Below are 25,210 nucleotides of genomic sequence, written 5' to 3'. Positions count from 1 at the left end.
ATCCTAATGATAAGGTTTCCCTTTGCATCTCCCACAGCGGAGAGAAGTAAGGTCCATCCCAATTAGGATAGAGCCCCCAAAACCGCTATATACCCTACAGTACTATAGTTTTCGTAGAAACCTACACCCCGACCACGACTGTTTTGGATCAAGAGCCATTCAGACTTGGTAACTAGCAAAGCAGCAACAAACCTCTAAAGCGGACCCCGGACGTCATGTACATTTAGACCAGATTGCGACAATCAAATAGAACCTTAGTACACTAGCGTGAAGTTAATGTCAAAAGACAAACTTTGGTCTATCCTAGCCACAGCTCATTTCCAACATGGATCCTCATCCAAGGCTGACAATCCCTCATGAACGCCTGAAGAATAGACGTGCCTTATCTATTCGAAATACTCATCCACGTTGAGCATCCAGCTACCTCCAGGTGTTATTAGTGGTCCGGTTTCTTTGAAAGTATACAGAACTGTGAAAAACAGAAGGCGATCCACACAGCCAGGCTAGCGCCAGAGGAACAACTTGTTGCCTCTGACTTTCCTCTGGTAGATAGAGTTCCCCCTGAATTAATTAATCTGTGGGCACTGCTTCCAAGAGTGACAGTCCACTAGTTATAACCATCACCGACACTAAGCGCTATTTGCGGAACGATTCTTTGTCCACAATAGTTTAGTTTTCAGATGAATTTGGGAGGCTTGGCCGGCAGACGCTGCTGTATGGGGATAGGCTTGAAAATGAATAGATATACTTGGGGGTTCTGAGGGTATTAATTAAGGATGACTTCCAGCCTTACCTAGGTCGGTCTCGATTCTATAAGGCAATTTTAGGAATAATTTCCAATCTGAATGGAAATCTGCTTCAGGATGTTTAGAATTTGAGGTCGATGCAAAGTCGTGATAGTCTGTTGCTGCACTATGTATGAAACTAATTAACCGGATGTATTATCCCAATGTGTACTATATTGAAGAAGTGCAAGTAGAATAAGAACTATAAGAAGAAAACTATTAAGGAGTTTTTAAGATTAGCGCCAAATAGTGATAGAAATGGCTGCGAAATTGGCTCCACAGAGTACAGAATTGTAGCGCAAAAAATTTCTATTGAAGCGCAAATTTTCTTCGCGACTTTTTGCAGACTAACATGGACTTGATATGGACTTGAGTCTGGTTCCAAATTTGCACCTGAGCTTGTAATAAGCTTCTCACTCTTATTCAGCATTCATGTTTTACAAAAAATGCATGATAACCTACGTATCTTATTTGAATCCAGTCTAGGAAGATCAGATGGGTCTGAAAAATCTTCCATATCTACAAACGTGACATTTATTTAATATAAAATACGAAAGAAATGACAGTTCAAAAACATTTAGCAGCTCACCCATATATTCCGCATTTCTACAATATTCTCTTCAATACCTCAACGAGCTTCTAACATGGTAACCGCATGGTATACGAAATGTCTATAAGGACTTGACTTAATATATTGAATCCCTTCTATTGAAGCTTACAGTATATGCAGTATCTGTATTTCTAAGTTCTCAGACATCTAGATCTTTGGGACAAGATATTATCTCATTCAGTTGCTATTTTTCACTTGCCATCTACAACTCTTCACTTTTGTTTCATTTTCCAGTATTCACGAAATGTTAGCTAGAGCATCACGTTTTAGTCGCTCTACTATTGCTGGACGTCGTTTGTTTACCACAGCATCTCCTGTTCCAACTTTCCAGACATCAGTTCTTCCCAATGGTTTAACAGTAGCAAGTGAATCCATGCCAGGAACTAGAACCGCCACCGTAGGCGTGTGGATCAATGCTGGTTCGAGAGCCGACAACCCTGCCAGTAGTGGCACTGCACATTTCTTGGAACATTTGGCTTTTAAGGGAACCAACAAGAGATCGCAGTTGAACTTAGAATTGGAAATAGAGAACATCGGCTCTCAAATCAATGCTTACACCTCAAGAGAGAACACAGTTTATTATACAAAATGTTTGGAGACTGATATCAACCAGAACATCGACATTTTGAGCGATTTATTGACGAAGTCAAAGTTAGAAGAAAGGGCCATCGAGAATGAAAGACATGTCATCTTGCAAGAAAGTGACGAAGTCGACAAGATGTACGATGAAGTGGTGTTTGACCATTTGCACGCAGTTGCTTTCAAGAGTCAAGACTTGGGCAGAACAATTTTGGGCCCCAGAGAGCTCATAAAGACCATACAACGAGATGATCTTGTAAACTACATCACTACTAACTATAAGGGAGACAGAATGGCACTTATAGGTGTAGGCTGTGTCAACCACGAGGACTTGGTCAAACAGGCACAAAAGTACTTTGGAGACATCAAGAAGAGTGAAAAGCCCTTTAAACAAAGTGGAGGTGATTTGCCAGTCTTCTATGGTGATGAAATCAGAATCCAAGACGATTCTTTGCCAACGACACATGTTGCCTTAGCTGTAGAAGGTGTAAGCTGGTCAGCGCCAGACTTCTTTACGGCATCTGTTGCCAACGGTATAATAGGAACGTGGGATAGATCTATCGGTGTTGGATCCAACTCTCCTTCCCCTCTAGCCGTAACAGCTGCTATTGGTGGCGCTGGAAACACCCCTATTGCCAACTCGTACATGGCGTACACTACATCGTATGCCGATACCGGGTTGATGGGTGTGTATTTTACCGCCGATAAAGATGCTAACTTGAAGTTGTTTATAGATGCGGTTATGAAAGAATGGGCTAGATTGAAGTCTGGTGACATTACTGTGGAAGAAGTGGAGAGATCGAAGGCACAATTAAAGGCTTCCTTGGTTTTAGCATTAGACGACTCTACGGCTATAGCTGAAGATATTGGAAGACAATTAGTCAATACAGGATTCCGTTTGTCTCCTGAAGAGGTCTTTGAGAGAGTTGAGGCTATCACTAAGAAGGACGTCATCGACTGGGCTAATTACAGATTGAAGGATAAGCCCATAGCCTTATCTGCCGTAGGTAACGTCAAGACACTTCCTTCTCACCAATATCTCACTAAGGGTATGTCCTTGTGATGCTGCAGTCCATTGTATATAGATTAGAGATCGCAGAATGAATGAACATTACCTTAAAAAGTGTTTAATTGCAAGGCTCATAATTGCTAAGCCGCGATAAAATACTCATTGTCAGAACGAATAAGGAGAAGCACAAGGCTCATCGCTTTGTAGGAAGCAGCTACAAGCTTTTGGTATATAGTCAGGTTTGAAAGTCCATTGGACAAGGGCACATGATATTTCAGAGAATTGCTTTGAGCATTGCAAACTGTTCTTTAACGGCTATGTAGGACCATCTGGATTGAACACATGGGCTGCTTGTGGTTTCAAAAGGTAGATTTAGTTCAAAAACAAATGCAAAGTCATAAGATATTAGGAATTTCAGAGCCTTATAAGCCTTTTCTTTAGGTCATACGGAACAATGTAGCATGAGTACTAGTAGTTGTATCAGCTTTCTATGTGAGGGTTATGGAGTTTCAGTCTCGATCTTCGGACGGGAATTTTATGCATGCTGCACGGCTAAGTAGTACAAAAATCGTGAAACGAGATCGGGGGCATTTGATTGCAGAAGTTGATAGATGCACACAGCAGTTGTTGCAAAAGACATCATTATAACAGTGATACCGAATAAGAGCGGAGTCACACCAAAACAGCCGTCGTTCAACATGTGTGAAAAAAAGGGCCAGAACGGGAGTCTCTCTGGATCTAATAGAATGCGCAGTAGAAAATATTCTGCCCTAACCGATTGCAAATCACAACACTCTATCAAGCTTCTAAAATTATAATTGCATCAGCACCACATATTCTTTTTCCACAGATTTTGCTCTTTACGTTTCTGTCACGTACCTTCTATTGATTTTCCGCTTGCAGTTCCTTTCGCACCCCAATTGCTAAAGGTAAAACCTAAACTTCACTCTTCTCCCAGCTTTCATTGTCCTCACCCTTATCACAATTTAGACCATTAACATAGACCTCTCTCAAGACCTTTCAATGCATCTTTCCATACCCACAATGTTCGTTCACAAGCGGCGGAAACAACTATTGTATATTTCACTGGTCCTATTGGTTCTCCTTATATTCCACTTAATATCCGTCACACTCTCAAAAGATGGGTCTGTGCGATTTGTTCATGTCCCCTTTGGTTCAGGAAAGGATGGGGGCCATGTTCTGGCAAAATTTCTAGATCCAGAATTGGCTCATGAACGTCAACCGAAAAGCAGCGAAAACTTCAATGTTGAAGCATATCCCAACTCCATCATGGGACAGTCAACTCTTGGAATAATTCCAGTGGATCAGACTCATGACTTCTGGTATAAAGTGTTCAATACCTTCAAGAAGAATAAGTTCATTTTCTACAGCAACGATAAAAATATGTTGCATTTGAAAGATAAACATGAATGGGCATATCCTAAAGAGTACTCCGAGAGAGCATTACTCGATAGAGCTTCCATGTCAGTACACTATTTGAACCAGATGAAGGAAAGACATCTGGCTGTACTTGATACTTTACCTGACCATATTCCTCAAAGTTCTTATGTCAAAGGTTCCAAAGGAATCGTATATGTGGGTGGAAGATTCTATTCATGGCTAACATATTTGTCTATCAAAATGCTTAGAGAGAATGGTTCCAAGTTACCTGTCGAAGTGGTGATGCCCACTATAGAAGATTATGAAAGAGAATATGAGTATTGTGAAGTCACTCTTCCTCAAGTGGGTGCTAAATGTATAGTGATTCCTACGAAGCTAGGGTTGGCTGTAAGCAACGAATGGAAGTTTCTGAATTTCCAGTTCAAGCCCATGGCAATTCTCTGCTCTTCTTTCGAGCATGTTCTCTATCTTGATTCTGATAACATGGTAGTAATGAATCCAGACCATCTTTTCAATTCAAAGGTATACAAGAAGCATGGATTGGTTCTATGGTCCGACTACTGGAATAGAACAATATCTCCTTACTTCTACCAAGCAGCAAACATACCAGTGGACCGAAACCGCAGAGTGAGAACGCAACAATTACCACTTGTCACGCCATTAGAGCCGCTGGAGGAAGTATGCTTCCATGAATTAGACGGGGCTATCCCTAATTACTCTTCTGAATCGGGACAGATTCTCTTTAATAAGAGAACTCACACCAAGGCAATGCTAATGTCATTGTACTATAACATATATGGTCGTGAAATCTTCTATAATTTGTTCAGCTTGGGAGCCAAAGGAACCGGAGACAAGGAAACGTTCATAGCAGGCGCATTTGCAGCTAATGTGAAGTACTATCAAACCAAGTCTCAAACGAGAACGTTTGGTTACTTCAGTGGAAGGCTTCACGAAATGGCAATGGGTCAAGCTGACCCAGACGTAGACTACCAGCTCTACAATAAGCAGCTATCCACAATAAAGTCTGCGAGAAAGTCTATACGGAAGGATGCTTTCAGTCAGGAGAACTTCTTAAACTATCTAGACGAGAAGTATTTTGGTCAGGAAGCCTCAATTCCTCTTTTTGCTGTTCATTGCAATCTCGATAAGATAGATCCAATTTCTTATATGAATGATCATCGTTATAATGATGATAATAATAGAATCAGATACAGAATGTTTGGAAACTTCCAGTACAAAATCGACGGCGAAGTTATAGATTTCGAGCTAAAGAGGTGGTCCATAGTAATGCAAGCACTATGCATTGACCAAATCCAATTCAATTACTTTGGATCTAGCGATCTAGATGCGGTTTGCGAGTATATTCTGAATACTGTTGAATGGTTAAAGACCCCCAACTCTACTGAAACTGCTATATATATGTCGACTTTACCAGAATTACTCGTTTGAGTGCAAAAATGGCTGCAAAAAAGTTTCGTTTATAGAATTGTACCTATATATCTTTAGCTACTGGAGGATATACATTGAGCCATTTAATGTTATTGGTATTCCTAAGTGTTACTTTATAACTCTCGTCAGGAACATAAATATCTGTTAAAGATGTAGGGAAATGATACAGATGGAAATCTGCTTTAGGTAAAACTTCTGGGAGCAGAATCCTTCTTACAGCTTCGGGAATTACTAGTTTTGACATCTGTATGTATGCAAATACCTTTAAGTGAACTTCTTGGATACTAGAAGGTAGATTGAGATCACCTTCTGCTACTAACGAATCACACACTATAGCCAACCTTTGTAACTTGTTTGGTAAACACAATGAATTCCCAAATCTTAAATTTTGTGAACCTTCAGCTCCGAACGAAATGTATTCTTTGGGGTAGGTTCTAGAATCAACCACCCAATCTGAACTCGTCAACTCAATAAACAATCGTATATCCACTAGTGATTCTGGAAAAACGTTGCCTCTTAGAAGTGACTTGACTAGCATTGGGCCAAACTTTCCATTAAGGGCTAACGACGATAAACAATTTCCAGATTGCAAATCACGAATGTTTTGTAGACCTAGGAACATGTTAAATGATATTTCCTTTAATTGCGACGGAAGTTTTAAGTCACCGAGAGACGTGAAGTTTGTAGAAGTGGCCCACGACGTTCCATTGAGATATAGGCTATTCAAGTTCTTGATCTTTGAGAAATCTCTGTCAGATCCTAGACTTGTAACTACAAGATTTAACTGAATGTAAGATGACAACTGACATATTTCGTTAGGTACACTTTCACAATACAACCATAGCCTTCTGATACTAGAGGGCAATACGGTGAAGTCGATTTCAGTTTTTGGATTTAGTTGTAGTACCAACTTGTTCAAGTTGCACAAGTTCAGCAATCCTGAGAGATCTTTAATTCCACATGATATTACTGACAATTGAACAACTCCCTTTGGGAGGATCCAAGATGACAAAGAATGTATTTGGAAGTATTTCAACTCGAGTATTCTCAAATTTGAAAGGCACTCGACGTTGATTTCTACATTTTTAAGGGAACTACTAGTTTGGGAGAGCTTCATGGAAAGATATATGAGACAATTAGGAAGTTCTAATACATGGACAGATGAAAAGCTCTCGACTTCTAATTCAAAAGTCAATTTCTCTAGGCATCTTGGTAGGAACCTTATCTGAGAAGAGGTAATTGGCATTTCAGTTAGTTCCAATTGTCTAAGATTAGAGCAAGTTCCCAACTCGGTAAGCTCATAGCTGAGATCATAACCCTTTTTGAATCTTTCCTGGAACATACCTAACCCTGTCAAAGTGGGAGAAATAGCCTCAACCATAGATTTGCTCTCGATAGAACATTCTTCTATATTGATAGAGTACGAGTGACTGCAGAGCTCTTTCAATAGGTCTGCGGCATCTTCGCCTTCCATACAATCGCACCTTATAGTAACTGTAGTTGATCTGTTAAGGATACCAGGTCTTGCCAAATGTAACTCATATATGCTGGTGAGATCACCCAAGATTTCAGAGAATGTCATCTTCGGATATCTTTGGAAAAGATCAACTAACATACCCACTGTATGCCATTTCCATTGGATAGACTCGTCGTTGGGTTCACAATCATTTAGCACTATATACTGAAAAAGCAAGTCAACTACATGGTCTTGAAAAGGTGTTTGTATTCTGAGCAAGCTTTCCAAGTCGTCAAAAGCTAAATAATCGATTATTTGACATTGAATCTCAGCAGGAAACAGCTTAACTTTGTTTATAATGGAAAACGACATTGCAAGTGTAGCACTAAGGTCTATTATCTTCTTCTTTCAGATTCAATGATCTATATATATTTATCAATATACGCTTTTGTACGAATTCTACGAGGTGTATCTGAATCATCAAAAAGTCTCGTCATCTTACATTTACCATCTTAAGATAAGATTCACCCCTCAAGTGGATAATATTCGTGTATTTCCCTATGGAAAATATAATCTATATATACCCTTTGAAATAGTGTGCGCCAAAGCTCATTGGTCTTTTCCTATCTCCACTTTACAGCCCTTACCTTCTGGAAATAAATAAATTTTGTGCAGTGAGTAGCTGTATTATTTGCCATTCCTTTTACACACTGATTTACAACACCTAGCCTTGAATGAACGTGCTGACAATAACCATATTTCACTTTTGACCAGCTTTTTTTATCGTATCCTGTCCGAAGAATTCCAGAAATGAAATTGCCGTTCTTGTGGGATTATTTTGTACCTTATTTCGAAGTAATAGTCATCTGTAATCTCATGCTTTCGCATCCTAATTTATATATACATTTATCGTATTGTCGTATATTAAAGTCGTTAAGAAATCGGTTTTTGTGTTAATATAATTATTACTATAATTATGGCTCAAGACTTATCAGCAAGGATATCCACGGCAGTCGATACGGCATCGGTATTGTCGTCATCAATAGTTTCTTGTTCTACCGTTCCTTCTTGAACTAATATAGACTCGCTGGGTACTCTCTTCATGATCTCACCGGGTCTGAAAAGATTACCGATATTGTTTATCCACCTCTGTCTCTTTTCTAATAAGGCTCTCAATCCACTGTTAACGGCCTGCTGTTGAGGAGTAGTAACGTCCACCTTCTTCTTCTTGCTCTTACCCTTAAGCCTCTTCATGTACGCTTGGTCTACTTGCTTGTCGAGATCTTCCAATATAGTACAATATTCTTGGTAGGCGATCTGCTCTTCGATTATCGGAATCAACTTCTTTCTGTTCAGTCTATTCCTGCTGACCACCTCCCTTAACTCCTTCTGGTGCGCTCTTATTTCAGCACACACTTCGTCATCTTCTTTATTTTTGACCCATTCGTCGTTATCTATAATGCTTATACCAGCTTTCTTAGGTCTGCCATTTTGCTTACCTTTGAACTTGCTGTCTTCTTTCGATAACGGAAGGTTCATGAATATGCCAATGTACTTCAACTCACGCTTGAGCCTCTCTTCTATCGAGTGAAAATCGTTAGCTTCAGCAGTCAACTTGTAGTCCTCTCCACTGTTGAGTTGTGTAGCCACTTCATCGTCCAAGTTGAGATTTGATGATGGATCTTCCTCGTTTGATCCTTCTTCCTTCTCCTCATAATCATCGGAGCCGTCGTTGTTACTTAAGATAGCAGAAAGCAATCTACTAGAAAGTGGCCCACACGAGATTTCTTCAGTGAAAAGCGTATCGTCTGTCAAGTTATCAAACGTTCCTTTAGGCTTATATGAGTCCGGAGCTGCTTGCTGATAAGCAGGAGAGTTCAATTTTGAACTTAATGTCGAATCTTCATCTGCCCACAAGTCAGCATAGAACTTTCCCAACTTGGGAATGAGAAATGGACTCACATCCGGATCATACTCTTGCTTTTCAAATCCAGGTGGAATGATATTTCTCTCATTTAACAACTCAAGGTCTTCGCTCAGAAAGGGCCTAAAGAATGATTCAATATACGACTGGAAAGTTGTGAACTGAACTTGGTTACTGGGTGGCTTGTTCTTGGAGAAATCTATGTTGGGGATCTTGCCAGGAAGAAGGTTTAATAGATCGTTTTCCGGATAAGATGCTACACCATACTTCTTTTTGAGATACTCTTTGCCTTGAGTTTCCAACCCATTATTGTCTTCTGAAAACAATCCTAATTCTGCTATAGCTGCGGCTGATAAAGTCTGCGAACTAACAAACTCAGACTTTGGGTTTTTCAATCTGGTATCATTTTCTTTTGTAAAAGATCCACTTTGTTCAGGCGGTACCGGATCATCTTTTGAATTGACTTGTTCTGATTCGTCGATCAGCGACTTAGTCTGTTCTTCGTCTTGTTCCAGCTTGATCTTGGTTCCTGTGCTCACTTTACGTCTCTTGGCTAGCGATACAGAATCTTCGTCGTCGTCGTCCTGATCGCTTACAGCGTCAGAAAAAGACCTTTTCTTGTTTTCGTCCTCAATTTCTTTCTCGTTGTCTTCTTCGTCCTCGTCTTCATTCTTATTGAGCCCCAGGTTGATTTTGGCCAATATCAGGTCGTCATCCAGTTCTACATCATTCAACTCACGTGATAATTTATTTAACAACTTGCTTAAGTTTAACAAAGTGTTCGTATTTGGAATCGTCCGTAGCGAATCTCCATCTAGAAGACCCACCGACGAGTCGTACGTCAACTTAAGCTCGTTGATTATGTCATCTAGAGTCGTAGATGCTGAGTGTTTGTCACTGCTCATGGCCAGGTGTGTTTTGATGTGATAGTAATTGGTGAAATCAGAACGTAGCTTACCCGGATTTGGATGCACGTCTTGAAAAGTAAACTAGACAACAACTACTCCTAACTGATGATACCGGCAATGCTGGTGGTATGTGATATGTGAACTGGTGTCTATTCTTGGTATTCTAATCTACCAACATTAATTTTCGTTCCGAGATTGACTTGACAGAAAATATGCAGGATTATTCGTAAAGGGGAGTTTCTGGGATATCTTCATCTATAATTTATATGTTAACTTCTCTTCTATGCTGAATGTAGTGTGGAAGAAGACTTCAAGCAACAACCTACAGTGATACCGAGATGGCATTGGGTAAATAAGCTTTTATACTCAGGCCGCAATTGGTCCTTCCACTGTTCTTAATAGCCGTATTAGCGTTGTCTGAGACCTTAAAATTCTCTCTTCCTGTCACATGGGGAGCTATCCATTTACTCTCGTTACTAGCTTATTAGTCCATTTACCTGAAGCGCTGGCTCAGAAGAAAAGGATATCAGCATTGTTTCGAATTAGAGCCGTGCAAGAGCTGCTCTTGCATATTTTTATGTGTTATAATGATACGGACGGAGAGAACGTAGACACATTTGCATGTTTAGTGCCGTGCTGGAATCCATTATAGGATTAGGTTCGAGAATTTGTTCATACAAGACTCTTGGAGTATGGGATATAAAGGATGCAAATGGTTGGCTCGAAATTTTCAGGTTGAATAAATCAGCCTATGTATACATCGCAGTAACGGCCGTTCCGGTATTCTTTGCCCCTTATTAGCTTTAAATGCGATTGGTGGCTATACATGTATATTTATTTGCCTTGTGTTAGAGTTCAGCGTTCTCTCCTTTCTCTTGGGCAGCTATTTATTTATTTGGTTTGTGTGGCAGTTGGGAGGAATCTTGTTTCTTGTGGGAAGTTTCGCTTGGGGAGCTACGCATTTGGTTGTGACAAATTCGCTAGTCCGTCTTTCCAATCCTCCGCCTGCGTTCACGTGAACGTTACCAGTATTAGGGATCAAAGAAGGATAAGAGCCCCTAGAGAAGTTAGGCAGACTAAGATGCCTTTGATCGGTATCCCAATTTATCATGACGTTTTGATTGAGTGTGGTTTATGCGATAAGGAAATTAATGGTTGAATTTAAGGAGTCCATCTGCTGGCAGCATGTGATCGTTATGTCGTCTACTAACTGGCTTCGAAAGACAAGAAATGTGGTATATTTAACTACATTTGGAATTCATGTTAGAGGCAGTTATAACTCAATTGGAGTGTTTCCATCGATGAGTCGAACAAAATTACAGGATACGATAATACACAGTTGTGCAACTCTTAACGCGTAACTAGAACTGTCCCTAATAGATGACGTAGTATGGTAATTGTGATACTCCTGAAGTTTTTACGTACATGTTGAACCAGGTATTCCCAGTATCGTTGACGATACAAGGACGTTAGCTTTGCAAATCGACAAGGGCGAGCAAGGGGAGAATTTTCTGTTTATCGTTAAAGTATTACCAGATCGTGAAGGTGGTTATTTGATTCATGACAAGTGTTGTTGTCTCTATATCATGGCCTACGACAATTAAATTGGTGAATTACTGTTGCATATTACTTGATTTATATTTACACAGAAGACAACTTATAAAATATATGAATACTTTTTGAAAAATGTAAGTCCACCGAGATATATCTTGTCTAGAGTACAACAAGCAGCTCTAGTAATGCTTTCTTATAATTCGTATATGTACAGGAATCGTATAACTTATAAACACTATGGACTCAAGCCGGAAACATATTGGTCATCCTTCTTCTCCTTGACTAGCTCTACCAATCTGTTTACTACGTTGTGTTTGACAACTGGAGCATCTTGGGGTCTTTTCCACGCTTCTGGGAACTGTGGCTCGTATTTTGTCTTCAAAAGCTTCATGTGACGTCTGTCCAATGGGATATCAGCAAAGTCTTCTTTAGACAAGTCCTTAGCTTCTGCCAACAACTTGTTGAAGGTGTCAACTAACCAACGGGCATTTTGGGCAGCTTCTGAGAACTGGTCTGTTTTCAATCTCAACGTGGTCGTGTCAAAGTTGTACTTGTTCCCAGCCAACAAGATGAACTTGTGCTGCTGCTTGTCTGAAAGACCCAAGTCATTTATGTTGACATTTAAAGTGACTTGTCTGTTGAACTTGTTAGACTCGTTGCTGAAATCGGTGTTGTATGTTAATTTAAGAGGTGTCTCAGAGGCTGGTTTGGGCTCATAACTTTGACGGAACTTAGCCAACAATGGCATTTCGTAGGCACTCACTCTCGCCAACTGTTCGATTCTTCTTTTCTGATGAGGAGTTTCACCCTTTTCTATCACATAGGTGTTGCTCCTCTTTTGAGGCAAACCTCTTTTATTCATAGGAGTGTTGTTCATGAATCTTTCCTGGAAATTGTCAATTTCATAAGTGTAGTCCAATTCAGGCGTATTTTTAGCCAAAGCAGTAATAGTGGACAAAATGGCATTTCTCTCTTCATCGCTGGGGTTGTATTTGTCACCTAAATATTCCTTTCTAAGGTTATGCAATTCAAAGATCTGGTCTGCTGGAAGTCCTTTCCATTCATGGGGATTGAGAAAGAGTGGTTGAGATCCAGCTTCCACAGCCTTGCTGTAGAAGCGGCCAGCCTGGACTCTCAAACACGTTCTTAAGACCTTCATATTAGGTGGTTGGTTTGGTTCAGTCTTCTTGGCTTTGTAAAACTTCTGATGTTAATGTCAATACTGAAAAATCGCTAGAACTCAATATTGGTTCTAATAATTTTTTTCACTTCACGGGCACGACCAATATTTCGGTCACGTGATACAATCTACATTACTTATATTGTAATACAAATATCTATACCTATCTACTGCTCTTCCTTGACTATAGTCTCACTAGAATCGGTCTTGACCTTAGTTCTACTAGTATCATTAGATTCTGTTTTGATTTTCTTTTTCGCAGGGGAATTTTCTTCCAGCTGTGTCTCTTCTTTTTTGATTCGTTTTGTAGGACTAAAGAACAGAGTAATAGATTTTTGAGGTTTCTTCTCCTCTCTTTTGATAATGTTATCGCTCTTGTTGGATGGGTTACCTACTTCTTTCGACACTGGATAGCCCTCGATATCTTTATATGCCTTGTTATGTTCAACATTCAAACTTGTGTCTAGTAAGTTCTCGTTCCAAGTCTTATTAGGATCGAGCCAGTCGAACCATTCTTGAGAACCAGGAACTAGCATTATGGGTTTTCGACTATGCAACCACGAGATATCATATTCGTCTGTTTTCGTAGCAGCACCGGTTACTATTGCAAACGAAGAAAGGTATTCACCATTGACGTTCGTGTTTTCTGTGTAGTTCGTATTGTGGGAGTAGAGTCCAGCTAGGTATATAATAGAAGACGATTTCGAGTGGACGTAATGTGGGACCTTGTCTGTTTTCGATTTCAACCATTCAAAATAGCCTTGAATTGGTACTACGCATCTTTTATTCTTTCTACTGCTACTCCAGACACTCTTGCTCTGTGCCAATGTCTCTTTCCTACAGTTGAAGTATTTAGATTGATGTTTCTGGATCTCCCTGGAATAGGCAACGCCATTTTTGGTCGGCTCGGGGTCAGTCGGCTTCGCCCAATACGGTATCATGCCAAACTTCAGCGGTTCCAACACATATCTGTAGTCAGCATCACTTGTGTTTACCATATAGATCATTAACGCAGCATTGGTAGGTGCAATATTGTAGGAAGGATACCAATTGTGAACTCTGGAAACATCAAATTGTACACGGATATTTTCTTCAGATCCTTGTATGGCGTTTGTCTCATATACTCCGTCGGAAACTTCTCTGAAAGCTGAAGTATCGTTGTTATTGTATAGCGCGGTTTCGTTGAACTGTTGAGGAAGATCCTCTACACTCTATTGATTTGTTAGTAGAGCCAATTGAAGAAAATTCAATTGTGAATAGAATACATAAACGTACAAATCCTAAAGCAAATCTACCACACATAGAGAGTAAATTGCTTCAATTTTGTATTTTGGTAGTAAGGAGCAATGATAAGATTTAATTTCCAGTTATATGATTTTCTCTTATGGATGTATGCAACCTTTCCTATACACAACCTACGGAATACTTGGGTGCAACATTTTACAAAGCGATACTACCAAATGAGAGAGCACAACTCTTAGAAATAGCTCTATTCAAGTCAGCACAGAAATGATCCCAGATGTATCAGTAGGTGTAAGTAGCGCTAAATACAATTGACTAATTCTACATTATTAGAAATGTGGTTTGTTGGACAATTATACACATAAAAGATATCTCAATTAGGCAAGGGCCTCCATTGTTCTACTATGAGTAGTACAACACCGTAGTATATACTGGAATCTTGAAACTATTGAAAGTGTTTTTCGGATTATTATATATTAGAGTGTCTTCCACAGTCTATTTAGACTACGGGCTAGTACTGGTCAATGCAATATCAGCACGAATGGATTCCAGACTAGAAACACAATCATTTAGGATTGAAGCTTCACGTTTGCATGCCCTAAGGTTGGCTTTGCGAAGGTCTTCAAGACTGACAGGATCAGTGGAATACTGTGCGGTGGTTTGGGGTCTGCGATCCAAGTTTCGGATTACAGACCTCATTGGCTCTCTGGTGTTGGAAGGAGAAGAGAGTCTCTTGAATCCGTAAGGAACAAGTTCCTCTGGATCGCCCCACTGGTTGAAGCGGTATTCGACTCCTGTATCAGCATCAACATACTCTTCCTGGTCATTGAACAACCGACCAGTATTAAACTTGATAGAAAGCTCGCGACCAACGATTGGGCCGTCGTCTTGGTCGCTGCAGTCGAAGTCGTAAGACCTATCTAGATCCTCAGAACAAGTCGATTCTTCGCAGGATGAAGACAAAGATGCTTGAAATTGATCAGTCTCTTCAGGAGAAGCAAGATCTGCGACTTGTGCGGACTCTTCGTGTTCGGTCGAATCGGTATTTGGCTGATAGTCCGACGGAGACGAATTACCTTCTTCTGTAGACGACACTTCAGACTGTGAAGACTCATCTGACCGAGTCACCACAGAAGAAGAAACAATATTCTGTGCTTCTGCTGATTCCTGTTCTATAAAGCTAGCTGTTGATTCCGAGTCAAGGAAAGAGTCTTCTGCAGATGAAGCTTCATCTGAATGAAAAACTTCTTCAGAAAGCGTATTTTTCTCGACCTCTGCCGTTGCTCCTGGCTCAGTGAAGTCAGTGGTTGACTCAGATTCGCAAGGGCAGACCTGTTCACATAAAGCAAACTCAGCTTTGGTTTCAGAAGTAACTGGAGTAGGAGAATCGTGCGATTCAACTACTGTAGAACTCGCAGTAGCACATTGAGAATCACTGGGTGTTGGTGCAATAATAATTTTAGTCTCAAACTTGCTGTTGTATTTTTCAAAAACCTCCTTGCAATCGCCCCAGAGAGAAATATCCGGAAATGCTATATCGAGCCTGTAAGATCTCAAAGATTCTCCACTATTAAGTGGAACCAGAATTCCAGATTTCTCAGTTGTGGAGATGTTGCTGATGTCAGCGGTTGAATTTCTATTGCTTTCTCCCCTGCGATAACTGCCAAAGCTAGCAAAGTCAAGACTCTTCTGAATGACTCGGACACCTTCAGAGAATCTTTGGACGAGCTTGTTAGCATTAGGAGCAGCCAGTTGTGTTTCAGGGTTGCCATGTTCAAAGAGCTCCATGATCTTGTTCAAGTTCGTGAGCCCTCCATATGGCAATCTTGAGTGGCACTTGTAAGCATAGAAGCAACCTTCCAGTTCGTCAAACTGCAATCCGAACCGGTCAAGGAATTCGGTCTTGCAACTTTGAGAGTCCTTGGAGAACAATCTCGTGGCTGACGAAAAGGATGACTTCAACAGGAAGCGATGCATCTTTTGAGTAATAAAAGAAGCTGGCCTGATCTGTTTGCTAAAGAACATCACGAAGAGTTGGAGCGGTGTCGCAAAACTCAGAAATACAATAGCTGAAAGTTGTTAAATAAATAAACCCACAGATAAGCTTGTGAGGCTAACGAGTTTCAGAATTGTAGTCGAGGAGAGAGAGAAAGGACTTATACGTAACAGGTTCTTGATAAGTTTACAAAAAGCTCTTTATATACCTTTTTGCACCCTCGACTCTATCTGCACACCAGTTTTTCGCAGCCATTATTCACGTGCCGCATTCACTGATTAGCCTGCAGCGGCCAGTGCATACCATAAATCACTACTACACCTTCAAACTTAAGACTGGAATATTTGGCTATTAATACTTAGATTTCATAGTCGTCTCTAATCAATGGGTACTCTGGATCGTAATGGTACCCTGTGTCGTCTCCTTCAAAATATTCAGGTTGTGATTCTGGATCAAGAAATTCGTCATATGACTTTTCGAAATTGTCTTTGTAATCGGTATCTGAACTTGAATCCTGTTCACTAATTTTCTCTTTCCCTTGTTCTTTTTTACCGTTAGAATTAGTATCAATATATTGAGGCACCTCTGGTACTGTTGTGATTTCGTTTTTCTTATATCTAGCCATCATTTTATTGAAGGTCTCTTGTCTTGTCGCTTTCACACGATTCAAGTATTCCAACTTCAACTGCTTTATGCGGTCTTTCTTAAAATTCTCGTAGTCGACTACTTGTGCTTGTGCCCTTGCTTGTTCTTCAGGGGAAGTATCAGAATCTTCAACTACCCCCAAGTGCGTTTCTTCTAAAAAGTGAACGTCTTCCATTCCTTCAGGGAAGTACGTTTGTTTGACTAAACCATTCTTGTAGCCTGGATTGTATTTATAGGAATCCCCATAACCAAGTTCTTTCATTAATTTGGTTGGAGCATTCCTCAAATGCATGGGAATAGGAAGCTTAGTAATTTCTGGCTTCTCCCGAAGAAGCAGCTGTGCAGTTCTAAGTGCTCTGTATGATTTTGTTGATTTTGGTGCTCTGGCCATTTTCATTGCGCAGTGAGCGAGAATGATTTCTCCTTCAGGCATACCTACAAACTCTAGCGCTTCTTTGGCTGCAATGGCAAAGGGCAAACATGAGCTATCTCTCAATCCGATATCTTCACTAGCCATTACTATCATTCTACGAATAATGAAGAGAGGGTCTTCTCCACCAGATAACATTTTGACCAAGTAAAACATCGCAGCATCAGCATCAGAACCTCTTACTGATTTATGGAATGCACTAATTGTATCATAGTGCGATTCCCCTTGTTTATCGTACATGTTATGAAAGTCTCTAGACTTAAGTATACTCTTGAGGCTTTCAGCGGAGACGTTGATAACTCCCATTTTCTTGGGCTGCTCTTCACCATTTTTAGTCGAAAACTTATCGGTAGACAAATACGCGTTGACGAACTCCAAGAGATTGAGTGCCACTCTAGAATCTCCCATCGAAAGTTCTGCAATGTACTTAAAAGAATCTCTTTTAAGTGAGATGTAATGGAGATTATAGAGATGCTTTCTAAGTTTATTGACTTGATAAAGTGCCCTAGCAAGAATCTTAATTAGCGCTGCTGTGGTCAATTGTTCCATTACAAACGTATGCATTCGTGAAAGCAAGGCATTGTTTAATGTGAAAGAAGGATTCTCTGTAGTGGCACCAATAACTGTGAGAACACCCTTCTCAATCACAGGAAGGAGCAAATCTTGTACAGCTTTATTGAATCTATGGATCTCGTCCAAGAATAAAATGGTCTTTCTGCCAGTCAAATGCTTTTCATTTTCTGCCTGGAGAAACACTTCTTTTAGTCTTTTGGCATTACTTTCTGCACCAGACAATTCTACAAATTTACAATTTGTTGTGTGTGCAATTATTCTGGCCAATGACGTTTTTCCTACTCCTGGTACTCCCCAGAGTATAAACGATGGTATGTTATCGGCATTAATAATATTACGTAATATCCCATCTTGTCCTAAAAGTTTCTCCTGGCCAAAGAAATCGTCTAGTGATTTGGGTCTTAGTCTATGAGCCAACGGAATACTTGCTTCACGTTTGAGTTTGTTCAATTCTTGTGCCCTGGTAAGTATATCTGATTGAAGTGGTGGTGGTTTTGCTTCTTTTGGTTCTTCCTGAGGTTCTGGTACAACTTTTGGCTGATCTGATGGTGTTGAGATTAATGATTCATCATAAGATTTGCTTGAAGACAATTTTTCCAATTGTTCTTTAAGCTCATCCGACGTCTTACGTGATTCAGACTTTAATCGTTTCTCTTCTATAAGAATACGAGTTAAGGTTGGTTTGCTCTTTTGCAGTCGCTCTAGCTTTTGTCTCTTTTGCGATGAGTCCATTTTCAAGCCTAGAGCAGCAAACGCGTCACTACCATGTCGCCTTTTCCTGATTTCGCCTATTTCATCTTCCACTATTACGACTTCGTCTAAATCTTGGACATCTTTAGGTTGCTCCACTTCTTCTACTTCTTTTGATTCCTGGTTATCTAGGCAAGTATTGACATGTCTTTCTAGCAAGTGCAGGGAGAGCTGTTTTCCACAGATCGGACAAGTTGAATCCATTGCTATATCATAGTTGTATATTGAGATCAAGAAAGATTCACCTTCACAATTAGGGAAGAATCTTCAAATTGTAATCCAAAGAAGTTAACCAAATGACTATAATACTCAGTGGACTAAGAAAGCGCGCCGATTAAGTAATCTTTTTCATGCCCAGAGTATACGCAGGACTGTAACATCTAGAAAAATAGATAGACTATTGCAACTAAATTGCTCTACTTCTCCACTCTTTACTCCATTCCGTATTCTGTTATTTCCTTCTTTCCTCTTATTGTATATACATCCTAATATGGCAGCCAAGGTTGAATCAGCAGCTTCATTGCCGAAACTTTTGGACCTGGAGGCGGCACTCGAAGAAGTGTCTAGAAAGAGAAAGTCTCCACCAGTTGTCCATAACACCAAGAAAGCGAAGACCGAGTCAGTAGAACCTAGAACTGTGAAAACATCAAAGAAAAATGGCATCAGCACTGAAGAATACGAAAGCGAAGACGAAGAAGAGTCGTTTGAGGAACTAGCCAGACAGTACAAGAAGTTCACCAATGCTCCCAAGTTTGATCTCAACAGCGAAGAGCTCTTTTGCATATGTAGAAAGCCAGACAATGGGGAATTGATGGTCTTGTGTGATGGCTGTGACGAATGGTACCACTTCAAGTGTATGAACCTAAAGAAGGAGAACTCTGGTTTAATAGCCAAGTTCTTCTGTAAATTTTGTCAATGGAAAGGTACTGGATTTACATTATGGAAGAGGAAATGCCGCGTTCAGTGGTGTAACGAACCTGCTAGAGTAGACTCCAACTCCAAATATTGTACAGATGCCCATGGCAAGTTGTTCATCAAGCAGCTTTTGGTAGATAGAGAAGCATTGATTCAGGATTTGAAGCCTGAAGTCGTCAACGACATCTTGACCCACGTAGGAGACAATTACGTGAAGTTGAAGAATTTGGGCTCCGAATTTCCAGAATTGCCCGAGGTGACCAAATTGAAAGACACTGGTTCAAACTTGTCAGAATTCCCCGACGACACAAGAACCGCCTTGACAAAGGTCAACGGTAAATTAGACCTGGTGAATGAATCAATAGAACAATTGCAAAAACGGATTGATTACTTGGCCAAATTGAAGGATAAAATCAAGCTTGCCAATGAGAAATTGGCGCAAACGTTATTTCCAGATGGAAAGATCCCTGATTCACTGAAAAAATCTAAAAAGCAGACGAAGCTGAAGAAGTTAGATATCTGTTTGTATGACAACTCTGTAGTAGGTTCTGAATTGGCAAGCTCGTTTCTTTCGCAACTTCTAGATTCACAAGACTTGTTTGTGGAGTTCCAAGAACTGGTTGGTCGCAGATTGAAGGACGAGCTTGACGATGCAGAATGGTACCAAAACAAAATATGTATACAAGAGAGAAGAAAGTGCATTCGTCATAATGGGTGGTTGAATTTGGTGACAGACGAGCTGGCCCGAAAGATGTCTGAACTTCAGACTCTTTTGGAAGGTCTTGAGCTACAGAAGGAAACAATCTTGCGCGACTACAGTACAAGAGTATACGAGTCTAAATGAATCTTTCTAAAATGATCTTTATTGTCTACTATATATTGTGGAGACCAATGGTACTCATGATGTACATGAAGCACATGGCATAAGCTAATTTAATGATGTTATGATGTTATAAGGATGAAGTTTATTGTGTTCAAAGGATGAAATGGAATTTCATGGTACTTTCAGTATGAGCTCATGATGGAGTCGAGGTCTTTTTCTGGCCATTGATCGTAGCAACTATTCTTCTGGCGTGTCTGTATGCTCTGAACTCAAGCAAATAGATGCCTTGCCATGTTCCTGTGGCCAACCTGCCATTGGAGATAGGAATACTCAAGCTGACTCCTACAACTGTACTTTTCACATGGCCAGGCATGTCGTCTGGGCCTTCGTCAGCGTGGATATAGTAGTTACCTTCCGGAGCCACTCTGTCCAAGGCATGGTTCATGTCGACTCTAACGTCAGGATCACAGTTTTCATTTAGTGATATGGCTGCAGATGTGTGTTGGAGGAAAAGATGCAAGATGCCTACTTCGTAGGATTTGATTTGCGGAAGCTTGCCGAGAACTTCGTCGGTGATGAGATAGGTGCCCTTGCTTCTGGGCGTTAACGTGAACCTTACTTGTTCCCACGAGGCCATAGCGTGAATAGGAGGTTGTGGGTGGTGGGTCAATGCTGACAAAGCTTTGTAGTATTTTGCATAAATCACAAACGAGTGAAAAGATCGTAGGTGATTAAGAGTCGCAGGGATGTCGCAGACGTTAGGTCATGTGACTGCGACATGTTTCCGAGATTTTGTCCTTGAAGGTGGACGCAACATACTGCGTCGGTAGAATTCTCGTTCCGACTTGACAGGCGACATTATCCGCAAATTCTATCGAAATCATTGAGACAATGGATGGGATCGATATTGTTGGCACTATCGACGATGTTGGAAATTGTTTCTGTGGCTACTTTTGCTGCGCATTAGTTTGCGCAAAGAAGGTGCAAAAAAGTCGTTGTTCTTCGGCTGTAGTATCGGTTTCACTATTATAGTGCACACTAAGAGCTTCTAGAACTGTGAGACAATTCAGCCAGAGATGAGATGTGAACAGTCTGGCGACGGATGCTGCTGGCGAATAGATGGCACTGCTAATATAGTCTTGCTTGGCGGAGAATGCTTCTGTATTATCGCTAGAGTCGCACGAGAGGTGGTGACTAGTGAGCCAGACGTTTCCATCAGAAACAGATATTAAGCTTGTGGCTTAGAAGAGCATTGTTACGGGAACGTTCAACATAGAAGTATAAAGATCGATCTAGTGACCTCGAAGTTCTCTCTACATGAGATGGAATATGTTGACGGAAGTCGTAGCAGGATCCACGAACTCGGAGAGAATTCTTTGAGTCCGAATAGTAGTGAACGTTAAGTAGGAGACGGCTTTATAAAGTCGTAATTAATAGCGCAATCGGTACAGAGAAAAGGCCCAAGACTACAAGAAGTCACATTTTTCCGTGTGCCCTTAACTACAATTGAGCAATAATTCTCTGTCTGATTAATCCGGGTCCTATAGATCGTCTGCTAGTAATACATACAGAGTAATCTTTACGTGGAGTTTCGTATTTTCATGTGGCAGAACATTTGTTCATGGCTTCCGTTTTCAGAACCCATTCCACCGGCTCGGTTTCAACGGGCTTATAAGCAGATCCGACCCACGAAAATTTTTCCTTAGTAAGCTGTACGCGTCAGATAGAGAAGGAGTGTGACAATCTCCGAACGGTGAAAGAATGCTTTTGTAGTCTTGGTGGATTGCCTTGTATTGTGGGAGTGTTTCGTGTGATGTTGTTTTCTTGCAGGCGTAACTTTATTCTTGTATTTTCCTGAATTTCTGTTCTGTTTTCCACATCTCAGCTGTCTGAGCTTATCCAAGTAATCTCGTCACTCTATTCCGTACCGGCCCACCATTAGAGCCGACCAAATCCACATATATAGACACGGATATTACCCAGATATTAGTGACACGGCTTTAGCCACGCTTCCAAACACGCATAGACACATACATTCGACTGTTCGTCTTCTCCTTACTGTTCGACCATAATAACACCTTCATTGTCCTCCATCCCAGAACAACCTCATCTCATGTTCTCCAAGCTAAAGAAAAACGACTCCTCCAAATCGTCTTTGGAGTCTGCCAACGAGAAGTTGCAGAGAGTCTACACGCCCTTCCAACAGCCGTCAGACAAAAGCGTCATCCCCACAGAGCCCGAGTTGTCGGCATCCCAGAAGGAAAAGTACTTGACGGTGTTCAAACACTTTTCGAATCCCGATATCGCTATTCCCGTCAGCGAGGACAACCACAAGCATAAGGACACCTCCCAGTACAAGCCGTTGACTGAGTCTGAAAAATCGTGGTTGACCAGAGAATGTTTCTTGCGTTACTTAAGAGCCACAAAGTGGGACGAACAGGAAGCAATCAACAGAATTGAATTGACTCTAGCCTGGAGAAGAGAGTTCGGCATTGATCACATTTTCGATACGGATAACGAAGTCAACAAGGATTTGGTGTCGGAAGAAAACGAAACCGGTAAAGAAGTCATTTTGGGCTACGATAACGATTCCAGACCTTGCTTGTACTTGAAGCCCGGCAGACAAAACACAAAGACAAGCCAGAGACAAGTGCAACACCTTGTGTATATGTTGGAAAGAGTCATAGACTACATGCCTTCGGGTCAAGATTCTCTAGCACTTCTTATAGACTTCAAGGCACATCCCGTGGGCACCCAAGGAGGTAAAATTCCTCCTATTGGGATTGGTAGACAAGTATTGCACATCTTGCAGACACACTATCCTGAAAGATTGGGTAGAGCTCTCTTGACTAACATTCCTTGGTTGGGATGGACTTTCTTGAAAATTATTCACCCTTTCATCGATCCATTGACAAGAGAAAAGTTGGTTTTTGACCAGCCTTTTGTCGACTACGTTCCTGTGGGCCAATTAGACAAGGACTTCAATGGTGAGGTCAACTTTGAATATGACCACAGCAAGTACTGGGAAAGAATGGTGGAAATCTCCCAGGAAAAGAAAAAGGTGTACTACGACAGATTCGTATTATTTGGTAGCAAGATCGGATTGAGTGAAGTAGACTTGAGAGGCACCCACGAAGAGTTGATCCACCAAATTCCACTGCTTGACTAACTGAACCCATAATCTAATGAATTGTTCAATTTTGTTTATAGATACATCACTGCTAGAGCTGGCAAGTTGTTATACTGCCTGCGTCTATACTATAATTACTACATATTTCCTTTAATCTGGTATCATATACATTATCATCCATATAATCCATAATAAAGTACATAAATATATTCCATAGACTATTACTACTAATGTGATTTTATAGATACGATTCTAATTTTTGATATAGAATCTATAAATATATAATTACGATACAAAATCGATATATATGTAAGACTATGCAAATGGATTGGCGCACTTTCTCTTCTCTATCAAGCCAGACTGAACATCCATCATGTTCTGCCAATCGATAGGATACATCAAATTTCCACTACCATTCTCACTTTTGGCAAATATTACTCCCAAGTCGTTTCTTGCTGTGCTCAAGTAGTAATTAGAACCATCACCCAAACTGATAATCAAAGCACGGACAATATCACCTGGCTTGTAGCTGTCAATGACTTTAACCTTGTCTCTGTCTGTAGATCTGATATCTTGCGATCTTATTATACCTTTGAAGTTCTCACCTATGTCATTGCTTTGTGCTCCTAAGGCTGTAGCTTGGCTTGAAGCAATCGTTTGGTGGTTTGATAAGTTTTGTGAGCCTCCACCGGCGGGCAAAGAATCGTGAGCTAATTCTCCATTGGCTCCAATTCCTCCATCAGACAAAACGTTTCCATGGCCCTCAACAGAGAGAATCTCGCAGTAAACCTGTTTCTGAGTGATCTTAGTGATTTTCACTAATACTACATCATTCTCTTTTGGCAAGTTGATTGAAATATTCGAATCTTCTAGAATATTGCTACCTACTTCGATATTGTAATCAATGTATGAGTTTGACTTGGGTACTACCACCACAACATGGGACTTTATATTGTTGTAATTACTGCTGGTTTTTGCCTTGTCATTCTCGAGGTCTCTTTCAATTTCACGTATGATAACTCGTCCCAAAATCGTCGCTACCACTACGGGAATCTGTTTGTCTTCATGTTCGATCTGGGAAATGATAGCACCTTTGCCTGGAATATATCGTTCAATCTGCTTTTGAGATGAACCATCCAATTTGTATGCCGAAGTGATGTACTGGCCTGGAACTACAAGTTTGCCCTTTATGTCTGTCATGTAAAGAGTGCTAATAGGGTTTACGGGTATACGTTGTTTTGTAGATACAGAGAGTAAAAAAGCTCATTTTCTTAAATTATAGAAAAGTTGCAGCTCATTGAAAAAGAAGATTCTGTCACGTGAGAATCTTCAATTCCGACTATGCAAATATTGGATTTCCGAGCCATATGCCATCTTGAAAATGAATTTACATCTTTTTCATCTTTCACAGCTGCTTACAATTGTGATACCGGTAGATATAAGCTATTGCTTGTTTTTTTAGTTGCGGAGAGCAGTTGGTTTTGGATATGTACCCAGAATTTGTGAATGATAAGCCTCCAGTAGTTACTCTTGCTGAGTACGATGGTGCCTCTTGGGCCTCTACTACCTGTTTGGATTTCAGAAACAACCAGTATGTAGTCGTGATAATGGAAGAGCCAGAAAAGGTTGTGGCAGTCATTGATTCTAAGGATTATGCTGTGTTGAACAGAATTTTTCAAAGTGCACATGCTCAGCATGCTGAACAGCTGAAGTAAGCTAAGTAATATTCAACTCCATCCTAGAAAAAAAGAGATATAATAGAAGTAAGCCAGAAGTCTTGAATAGGTCTAATAGCGTTATAGATAATCCAATTTTACTCGGAAGTCCAACTTATGTCTCGTTAGTTTTCTC

The 25,210-nt window shown here is 40.5% G+C and overlaps 13 protein-coding genes across 13 annotated transcripts; 5 read left to right on the top strand and 8 right to left on the bottom strand. All coding sequences in view use genetic code 12, as the record gives it.

The window, feature by feature from the left end:
• Positions 1 to 1,639: 1,639 nt before the first annotated feature.
• On the top strand, positions 1,640 to 3,037 carry MAS1 (mitochondrial processing protease; the record flags this gene model as incomplete). The annotated part of the gene is made up of 1 exon (XM_001385811.1): positions 1,640 to 3,037. One exon carries the CDS (start codon positions 1,640 to 1,642, stop codon positions 3,035 to 3,037), a length of 1,398 nt encoding a protein of 465 aa, XP_001385848.1.
• Positions 3,038 to 4,027: 990 nt separating this feature from the next.
• MNN22 (Golgi alpha-1,2- mannosyltransferase) lies at positions 4,028 to 5,833 on the top strand (the record flags this gene model as incomplete). The annotated part of the gene is made up of 1 exon (XM_001385810.1): positions 4,028 to 5,833. The coding sequence occupies one exon, from the start codon at positions 4,028 to 4,030 to the stop codon at positions 5,831 to 5,833; it is 1,806 nt and encodes a 601-aa protein (XP_001385847.2).
• Positions 5,834 to 5,876: 43 nt separating this feature from the next.
• Positions 5,877 to 7,661, bottom strand: PICST_32842 (hypothetical leucine rich repeat protein; the record flags this gene model as incomplete). The annotated part of the gene is made up of 1 exon (XM_001385467.1): positions 5,877 to 7,661. The coding sequence occupies one exon, from the start codon at positions 7,659 to 7,661 to the stop codon at positions 5,877 to 5,879; it is 1,785 nt and encodes a 594-aa protein (XP_001385504.2).
• Positions 7,662 to 8,270: 609 nt separating this feature from the next.
• On the bottom strand, positions 8,271 to 10,118 carry NGG1 (Histone acetyltransferase transcription factor; the record flags this gene model as incomplete). Its single annotated transcript, XM_001385466.1, has 1 exon — positions 8,271 to 10,118. One exon carries the CDS (start codon positions 10,116 to 10,118, stop codon positions 8,271 to 8,273), a length of 1,848 nt encoding a protein of 615 aa, XP_001385503.2.
• Positions 10,119 to 11,867: 1,749 nt separating this feature from the next.
• On the bottom strand, positions 11,868 to 12,871 carry RSM24 (mitochondrial 37S ribosomal protein RSM24). The gene has a single exon (XM_001385465.1). The coding sequence runs from the start codon at positions 12,832 to 12,834 to the stop codon at positions 11,911 to 11,913; it is 924 nt and encodes a 307-aa protein (XP_001385502.1). The 5' UTR covers positions 12,835 to 12,871; the 3' UTR covers positions 11,868 to 11,910.
• A 151-nt stretch (positions 12,872 to 13,022) lies between these two features.
• On the bottom strand, positions 13,023 to 13,940 carry PICST_48297 (hypothetical protein; the record flags this gene model as incomplete). The annotated part of the gene is made up of 1 exon (XM_001385464.1): positions 13,023 to 13,940. A coding segment is annotated over one exon (918 nt), but the record flags the coding sequence as incomplete, so codon positions are not given.
• A 661-nt stretch (positions 13,941 to 14,601) lies between these two features.
• On the bottom strand, positions 14,602 to 16,074 carry PICST_32838 (putative Nucleolar GTPase/ATPase; the record flags this gene model as incomplete). The annotated part of the gene is made up of 1 exon (XM_001385463.1): positions 14,602 to 16,074. One exon carries the CDS (start codon positions 16,072 to 16,074, stop codon positions 14,602 to 14,604), a length of 1,473 nt encoding a protein of 490 aa, XP_001385500.2.
• Positions 16,075 to 16,451: 377 nt separating this feature from the next.
• Positions 16,452 to 18,695, bottom strand: MGS1 (DNA-dependent ATPase MGS1 (Maintenance of genome stability protein 1) DNA-directed DNA polymerase ATPase; the record flags this gene model as incomplete). The annotated part of the gene is made up of 1 exon (XM_001385462.1): positions 16,452 to 18,695. The coding sequence occupies one exon, from the start codon at positions 18,693 to 18,695 to the stop codon at positions 16,452 to 16,454; it is 2,244 nt and encodes a 747-aa protein (XP_001385499.2).
• A 490-nt stretch (positions 18,696 to 19,185) lies between these two features.
• Positions 19,186 to 20,250, top strand: PICST_62870 (conserved hypothetical protein; the record flags this gene model as incomplete). Its single annotated transcript, XM_001385809.1, has 1 exon — positions 19,186 to 20,250. A coding segment is annotated over one exon (1,065 nt), but the record flags the coding sequence as incomplete, so codon positions are not given.
• A 172-nt stretch (positions 20,251 to 20,422) lies between these two features.
• On the bottom strand, positions 20,423 to 20,866 carry PICST_32835 (conserved hypothetical protein; the record flags this gene model as incomplete). Its single annotated transcript, XM_001385461.1, has 1 exon — positions 20,423 to 20,866. One exon carries the CDS (start codon positions 20,864 to 20,866, stop codon positions 20,423 to 20,425), a length of 444 nt encoding a protein of 147 aa, XP_001385498.1.
• Positions 20,867 to 22,342: 1,476 nt separating this feature from the next.
• Positions 22,343 to 23,398, top strand: PICST_32834 (predicted protein; the record flags this gene model as incomplete). Its single annotated transcript, XM_001385808.1, has 2 exons — positions 22,343 to 22,380; positions 22,414 to 23,398. 2 exons carry the CDS (start codon positions 22,343 to 22,345, stop codon positions 23,396 to 23,398), a joined length of 1,023 nt encoding a protein of 340 aa, XP_001385845.2.
• A 201-nt stretch (positions 23,399 to 23,599) lies between these two features.
• Positions 23,600 to 24,585, bottom strand: CSL4 (exosome 3'->5 exonuclease subunit ski4 (Csl4)). Its single transcript, XM_001385460.1, has one exon. It carries the CDS (start codon positions 24,557 to 24,559, stop codon positions 23,675 to 23,677), a length of 885 nt encoding a protein of 294 aa, XP_001385497.1. The 5' UTR covers positions 24,560 to 24,585; the 3' UTR covers positions 23,600 to 23,674.
• A 261-nt stretch (positions 24,586 to 24,846) lies between these two features.
• On the top strand, positions 24,847 to 25,074 carry PICST_62408 (hypothetical protein; the record flags this gene model as incomplete). Its single annotated transcript, XM_001385807.1, has 1 exon — positions 24,847 to 25,074. One exon carries the CDS (start codon positions 24,847 to 24,849, stop codon positions 25,072 to 25,074), a length of 228 nt encoding a protein of 75 aa, XP_001385844.2.
• Positions 25,075 to 25,210: the final 136 nt, after the last annotated feature.

The sequence above is a fragment of the Scheffersomyces stipitis genome, chromosome 6, assembly GCF_000209165.1.
Source record: "Scheffersomyces stipitis CBS 6054 chromosome 6, complete sequence".
Classification (NCBI taxonomy): domain Eukaryota; kingdom Fungi; phylum Ascomycota; class Pichiomycetes; order Serinales; family Debaryomycetaceae; genus Scheffersomyces; species Scheffersomyces stipitis.
Note: the sequence above shows the minus strand (reverse complement) of the source record. Positions and strands in the feature narration are given on the sequence as shown.